The following is an 8,246-nucleotide window of genomic DNA, read 5'->3' on the forward strand; positions in this document are numbered from 1 at the left end:
GTTTCTCATTTTATAATATAAAATGCTTCACTTACGCGAGTGTTTATCAAGTCCTGTGATATTTTACAGATATCCCAGCTTGTGACTTTGGGTCAGGCTGAGCCTGCGGTGGACATTTCTATTGCTGCCACAGAACGATATGGTGGCTCCGTGGCTCTGTGGCTGTTGCGTTTGGAAGTTCTAATCTCTCTGGAGAGCGCAGATGTCGGTTCAGTTTTTGACGAAGCATTTAAACACGTGAAAGCCCAGGTATGCAGTTTGTCTTTCTTGTTGTATTTATGGAACAGACCAGTTTATTTATGACTTTGGTATTGATAATGCTGGGAGTCAAAGCTACTTACTTGGCCCAAGTAGTGAATTCATGGAAGTAGCTGTTTGAGAAACAGATGTGTATTGTATATCTATGAGGATGAATACAGAAGAATGGAGGCAATCTAATGATATTTTCCTGGTGTTTAACCCGCAGGGAAGCCTGCCTTTATGGAATTTGATGGTTGAGTGGAGCGAAAAAAGAGAAAACAATTCAGACAAAACAGAATCTCTCTTTCAGGTGAGCATTCCATGTCCAGGCTGTCAGCCATGTAGGATAGAGTAACGGTTCGAATTGAGGGGCTACTGGTTTGTTTAATTTCTGTGTACTGTGAAAATACGCAAATAAAAATATACATCACAAAAAAATCCATATACACTTCATTCATTCAGAGAAAAGCTAACTAAATGGAAATGAGAACGTTGATGGAAGAATGTCTTCTGAAACCGATGATCATCAATGAATCTGTATGTGTCTGGATTCGATATTATCAGAATGAATCTTTTTAATGTATTGAAGGAAATTGGATTATGATAATTCATGAAGATTTAGACAAAACATTTAACTTATACATACAAGTAGAAAATTAATAGAGAACCATTGTCAATATATACAAATTATAAAGCTCATACAATTCTCTAGACATGACAAATTGGCAGATCTTTACCCTTTTCTTGTAACTGCAATGTAAAAAAAACACGTCCAGTCTTGTAATCCAAATTAAATAGCTTGGGCTCTGTTTGTTTTAGAGATATATTTAAATAATTGTACACATTACCACTCTGAGATTGATAACTAGAGTTGGATAACTTTTCCATTAAAACAATAATCCATGAGAAAAATCAGGCTGAGGGTCTGGCCTTGCGTTCTGTAATGTAGCTATTTGAACGAGGTTGCATGAAATGAATGGCACACATTCTAGCTGAGTGGTCTGTTACCTTACAGAGATAACACATATGCTCTCATTGTTCCATTTATGTATTACGGGCATTTATAAAGCGCCAACATATTCTGCAGCGCTGTTTAATTAGGGGGGAAACGTACAATTATACACAGACAAATACAAACGGTAAAGAGCCGAGATCTCACCATTGAACTCTTTTATCCTTTGTGCTGGGTTGGATAGGCCATGAGCTTACAATCTAAAGCAGGGGTCCTCAAACTGTGGCCCTCCAGATGTTGCTGAACTACAACTCCCATGATTCTTTGAATTACATAGGTAGCCAGAGAATCATGGGAGTTGTAGTTCAGCAACATCTGGGGGGCCGGAGTTTGAGGACCCCTGATCTAAAGGATATAATGGGACTTTGAAATAAGAGGTAGCAGGGGGAATTTGGAAGTGATGGCTAAAGGAAGAAATTGTCTTATTGATACAGTGCCCAAAGAGAAGATGCATGTAAAAGCTAATAATCCGATATCAATATCCACAGAAAGCCATTCTAGTTCAGAACCCAGCTGTATCCACGGCTATGAAGGAGAAATATCTAGACTGGGCTTACAGGACCAAGGGGTACAAGAAAGCCAAGAAAATCTTCACAAGGTGAGCCGAGACCCCACCCCAAGTCTACCAGTTGCAGCAGAGATTGTAGATGAAATCCTATTGCCCAGGTATCCCTTGATGACTTAACTTCAGTAATCTGTCACAGTGTAGACCTTGTCTGTTGCACCCTCCTTTTAGAAAATTGATAATGCAAAGATGGAGGGTGTAGGGTGTGCTAATTAATAAATTGGATTAAAAGGTTCCACAAATGGCAGGCATTGTGCCAACTACGCTCTGTGGCTTTTACAGCCTTGTGTGCCCCCATTGTTCCAAAGGAAGTACATACATGGCTGTCTACATATATGATTTAGGAATTAATCTGTGTATAAAATATTCAGTACTGAATAGAATACTTTTAGAATTGGTGCAATCTGACTGAGATTTATAACAGAAGGCTATATCTGTAATATACGTTATTTCACAAGTATAAAGTATGACGATGAGATCGTCAAGGTGCTATCAAGAGAGGGGTTTTAGGATGGAGCGCAATGTACAAAGAATTCACTTCTTCTCTCCTTTAGTTTGCACGAGAACCGTCCATTCTCTGAAGAGTTTTTCCTAAAGATGATTGAAATAGAAAAGGAACAGGTAAGGGTTGTGTTTAATGACGATTTCCACATGTTTAACCGCGAACACACACAATCTAAAAGATGACGGTGTAGTGCTGAACGAAGGGTTCTGCCACTCCTAATTCTAAACTACAGTTAATCCTAGCAGAGATAGTCAGGAAATCCACTCTCCAACACTGGATCTGCTGATATATTCCAAGCCAGATTGAATCATGCCTTTCATATGGACTGGCTTGTAACTTGTTCTCATAAGGAGAACCTCACAAAAAAAAAAAAAAAAAAATCCTGGCAGCCATTCATTGACTCGCTCGATCTCTCATTAAATCGTGCCATAACCAAAAAAAAGTTTCAAAACACTGTTGCTTATAAGGTATGCGGTTTCACTGTAACAGGTCGAACATGGCGTTTCTGTTTAGTTTCCCTTTACTCATGGATTATGAGTAACGTGCTATTTTATTTTATTGTGAGGCAGTGCACTTGTATTTATTTATTTACTTTGAGGCCAGGGGCTTTTTTTTTTTTTTGAGTCTCAAAGTGTCTTAGCTGCGATTCTTGTAGTGCCATTTGCCGGTGTGCCTTGCCCTTTTATGTAATTTTTTTGGGTTTATCATTTACCTGCTTTTTGTGAAAATAAAATCTTTATAACTAAACTATTTGCCAGTACTAATAATTTCTTGTTGCAGACTGAAGACTAAATTACATATTAACAGGCAGCACTTTATGTTGGGGTAAGACTATTGAACTAGGAAACTTAAATGGGACACTATAGGCACTAAAGCAACTTCAGCTGAAAGGAAAACTCTTTATTGTTAGGATTCCTAACATTAACATGTTCCTCAGCCCCCACGGTCCACCTCCTCCGTCATTCGATGGGGGACCTAAAGCGCGTGTGCAGAATGGGTCTGCCATAATAAGAGCTGTACTTTGTATAATGCTTTGAGGGGACCAGGATTGGCTGGGAGACCTCAGCCATTTCGTGGTTTGTAATAATGTCACTGGTGAATGACCATTTTGTCTGCAATGCATAACGAGAGGAGTGCAATAGCAACCAAGCTATATAGGGAAATCTGAGCGAGAGTCTGCAAAAGGTGTGTTGTTAAGAAAACCTAAAGAAAATGCTTTAACGTAAATGATTGGTGGGTTCAAAGAAGTAACATGAAACCTCTTACTGAACTAAGTTCCGTGTTGGAAACCGGCAAAATAAACATTTCATTTTTTCCAGGAACACTGTAATGTGCAGAACCTGCGGGAGTACTACGAGCGTGCATTGAGAGAGTTTGGCGCCACACACCCAGGTATTTTACACTCGTTTTATGAAACCCATTCTGCTCATACTGCTGGTATCCATGTCATTAAAGCCAAACAACTTCAAATGCATGAAAATAATTTTGCTTGAAAAAACCAGAGTGACAATGACTCGTGCAGTGTACCAAACTTCCTTCCAGATAATGTTCCATTTGAATGAAGTCTACGTGACCGGAAAGCCTGCTTTCACTGTGAAACACTTGGTACCTCTCCCCCTTCCCCCCATTATAATTTAGTCAAATTGTTTCCAGTGCTTTAACTTCCCACCTAGTCAGCAAAGTTTAAATCATTTGACAGAGACGTTTTAGACTATAACCCCTTGTTGTAGTATTTTGCATCCTTCGAAATATACTCATTTCACAAACTTTTTTCATATTATGTAATTTTGTCATCTATCTTTTCCTGCTACTCAGTAGAATGTACTTAAAGAGGAATTGTCACTTTTCAGCGTTTACCAGGGTTGAAGATTGCAGAAAACTGAATTAAATAAAACGTACACTTTCCTCCATTGCCATTTCACATGTCTACAGGAGTGTGTTCCAACAATGTGTGTGCTCGCTTGGGCATTTCTTCCATAATGCCATATAATCTGTTGCATGCTCAGGCACTCCACATGTGCCTCCAGGGGACAGTAAGCACGGCAGCATAGGGGATTGCTTTGATTTACAATCTATGTTGGGCTATAGACAACCAACAGCTGATTTAGGGGTACGGCTGAATTAATCTAAAACAGAGGGAAATAGACAAAAAATAGTGCACTACAGTAAACGATCAATGTCATGTGCAACATGAAATGATGACGGACACAGTGCTCAAAGGGTGCCTTCCCCCGAAATAGTTGGGGGGCTAGTATTCCCACTCTCCACTCCACAGTACCGGCTGATAAAACAGGACTCCAGATGGATGAAGGTTAAAAAGGATAGTTTATTTATAAAAAGGTGAGACAATCACCATAAGCATAAATATAAATGTAGGAATTAAATAATTTTTGGGACCGTTTCTTTTATTCCTACATTTACAGTTGCAAGAAAAAGTATGTGAACCCTTTGGAATGATATGGATTTCTGCACAAATTGGTCATAAAATGAGATCTGATCATCATCTACGTCACAACAATAGACAATCACAGTCTGCTTAAACTAATAACACACAAAGAATGAAATGTTGCCATGTTTTTATTGAACACACCATGTAAACATTCACAGTGCAGGTGGAAAAAGTATGTGAACACCTAGACTAATGACATGTCAAAGAGCTAATTGGAATGAGATGTCAGCCAACTGGAGTCCAATCAATGAGATGAGATTGGAGGTGTTGGTTACAGCTGCCCTGCCCTATAAAAAACACACACTAGTTCTGGGTTTGCTTTTCACAAGAAGCATTGCCTGATGTGAATGATGCCTCGCACAAAAGAGCTCTCAGAAGACCGTATCAAGACATTTTGCAGGAGAACTTAAGGCCCTCTATCTACCAGCTAAAGCTCAACAGAAGATGGGTGTTGCAACAGGACAATAACCCAAACCCAAAGCATAGAAGTAAATCAACAACAGAATGGCTTAAACAGAAGAAAATACACTTTCTGAAGTGGCCCAGTCAGAGCCCTGACCTCAACCCGATTGAGATGCTGTGGCATGACCTCAAGAAAGCGATTCACACCAGACATCCCAAGAATATTGCTGAACTGAAACCGTTCTGTAAAGAGGAATGGTCAAGAATTACTCCTGACCGTTGTGTGATCTGCCACTACAGGAAACATTTGGTTGAAGTTATTGCTGCCAAAGGAGGTTCAACCAGTTATTAAATCCAAGGGTTCACTTACTTTTTCCACTTGCACTGTGAATGTTTACATGGTGTGTTCAATAAAAATATGGCAACATTTCATTCTTTGTGTGTTATTAGTTTAAGCAGACTGTGATTGTCTATTGTTGTGACTTAGATGATGATCAGATCACATTTTATGACCAATTTGTGCAGAAATCCAAATCATTCCAAAGGGTTCACATACTTTTTCTTGCAACTGTATATTTATGATTATGGTGATTGTCTAACTTTTTTATAAAAACACTATCCTTTTTAACCTTCATCCATCTGGAGTCCTGTTTTATCAGCCGGCACTGTGGAGTGGAGAGTGGGAATACTAGCCCCCCAACTATTTCGGGGGAGGCACCCTATGAGCGCTGTGTCCGTCATCATTCTGTGAGTGCATTTCATGTGGCGCATGACATATTGTATTTTTACTGTATTGCACTATTTTTTGGCTATTTCCCTCTGTTTTAGATTAAATCAGCCGTATCCCTAAATCCGCTGTTGGTTGTCTATTCTGTGTAAAGGTCGGTTTTGGGTAACGACCTGGGGAGGCTGCTTTGTAATCGTGAAGCTAAGTATTGTCTATACTTATAATTCACTGATATTCACTGTGGTGATATTCTGGTTTTGTATTATAGTCTATGTTGGACTATGCATTAACCGTCTTCCTTTTGAATTATAAAACATTACATTAATTATATATCTTTTTCCTAATTATTGGATTGTGCAAATGCCCCTAAAGGGACAGTTTGTCTTCAAATCAACGATAATGAGCTTTCTGACTCTGTCGGTGTGGGTGTGTGTTGTTTGTGTTCACAAAGTAAACCTGTTGGACAATCTAGATGGGCCGATTGGTTCTTATCTGCCGTCACATTCTATGTTTCTGTGATTACAAAATATCCGATATTTTTCCAAAAACACGGTGTAATTCTCGCTACATTTGTTAATGCGGGTGTAATGTCTGTTATCCTAGATCTGTGGTTGGATTACATTAAAGAAGAACTCAGCCATTCCGAGGGGAAACCTGAAAACTGTGGGACGCTTCACTGGAGAGCGATGAAAATGCTGCAGGGTGACAACGTGGAAGAATTTGTTAACAAGTACACGCTGTTACAAACAGGAGATTTATAAACTGTCGCTGTGAAATTGCTTCCTATCTGGTTTTGTAATATTAAATGTTATTCGTTTACATTCACCGGTTTTGTGTATTTATTATTCAAAAAGTTAAAGCCGCTGTCATCGCCCCTCCACCCAAAGCCGACGAGATATGAGACACTGTAGGGAATTTTTTTTGTATTATGATTCCTACGCTTGAGAAAAAGGCGGAGCTACCGCTGTAAAGCCCTTAGCTGTCACTAGTGACGGCTGATGGGGGGAAAAGGGCTTTTTCTATGCAGCATCCTACATAGACATCATTGTTGTACTCTGCACAGTAGGGGTGCCCAAAAGGCTGATCCCCAGATGTTTTAAAACTACAGCTTCCATGATGCTTTGTCATTCTAAAGGCATTCCAAAGGCGGACAGAGCATCATGGGAGTTGTAGTTCTACAACATCTGGAGATCTACCTTTTGGGCACCCCTGCTATACAGCACTGCCATTGGCTTCTGGCAGATGAAGCACCAGGAGTCGAAGAGGACACTGCAGAAGATGATGACGGCAGCCGTGAGGGACAGGTTTAGTAAAACTTGCCTCTCCCTCCACCAAAACGGTCACCTCACTGCTGAAATATGCCAAGACCCCAGAATGTGACAGAGCCACTTTGAATAGTTTTTTTTAACTCTCTATATATCCCATCAAACCTACAATCCTATTACTTAAGGAAGCTGGATGGGAATTTTTCGTCATTGTAGTCCTCCCCTTAAGGACGCAGGACTGAAAATTTCCGTCCAATACTAAAATTAATCCCAGATTGCCACAATCGTGGAGTAAATGTTCTTGCAGTGTGTCTCCGTGTCTGTAGGCAGTTTCACTTTCACATTAATAAAAAAAGTCCTGCGCTCACTCCCATCACTCCTGGGCAGCAGCAATGACCACAGTACACATCAGCCCCAATACATACAGTAAAAACCAAAGAAAAAGTTACCTGCGCTCTCTCCTAAATCCCTATGTATATTTAAACAAATGGAGGTAATTTAGTTACTCCAATGGCCATTGGACGGAATGCCCGCCTGCCAACGTCAAGGCAGACCCCCTCAGGTGGGTCCTACACTGACCTTTCACCTTGCTTCATTGAGGTTCTGGCAAAGATATCTCTAATAAGACAGAGAGGGGTATTTTTAATATAAACCCCTATATACTTATTAACACTTAATAGGGAACACATGGGATGGGCGGCAGCATTGTAACATAGCTGTAACATAACTTTCACAGCCTATGTGATCGCTCTGACCGTGAGTCAGTGATCACACGTGCTGCAGTGAAACCCGATCTGTCTCCCTGCAGCTCCGTGTGAGCTGTGAAGTGCAGAGAGACAGTAAAAAAAAAAAAAAAGTGTTTGTAATAAAATTCCACCTCTTTAAAATAAATTTAACCCCTTCCCTGCTTTTTTTTTTTTTAAATTTATTTTTATTGTGCTTAGAATAACAAAAAACACGCTTATATTGCCACAACAGCAAATACAAGCCGATGGAATGAAACAAGAATATCAATAACATGGCAATCATTATCAGCACATTTTTTGTTTTTTAAAACAAGAGAAGTCAGGCTAGGTAAAAC

General features: G+C 39.8%; 1 protein-coding gene across 1 annotated transcript in view; it reads left to right on the top strand.

Moving 5' to 3' along the window:
- UTP6 (UTP6 small subunit processome component) overlaps positions 1–6,725 on the top strand; it is a 32,676-nt gene extending 25,951 nt beyond the window's left edge. The window contains exons 14-19 of the mRNA XM_063453397.1: positions 70–249; positions 467–550; positions 1,741–1,850; positions 2,372–2,438; positions 3,642–3,714; positions 6,504–6,725. Of these exons, the coding sequence (XP_063309467.1) occupies positions 70–249; positions 467–550; positions 1,741–1,850; positions 2,372–2,438; positions 3,642–3,714; positions 6,504–6,661 (672 nt within the window). The 3' untranslated portion in view covers positions 6,662–6,725. The remainder of the gene's footprint in view (positions 1–69; positions 250–466; positions 551–1,740; positions 1,851–2,371; positions 2,439–3,641; positions 3,715–6,503) is intronic.
- Positions 6,726–8,246: the final 1,521 nt, after the last annotated feature.

This window comes from Pelobates fuscus, chromosome 5, assembly GCF_036172605.1.
Source record: "Pelobates fuscus isolate aPelFus1 chromosome 5, aPelFus1.pri, whole genome shotgun sequence".
Taxonomy (NCBI): domain Eukaryota; kingdom Metazoa; phylum Chordata; class Amphibia; order Anura; family Pelobatidae; genus Pelobates; species Pelobates fuscus.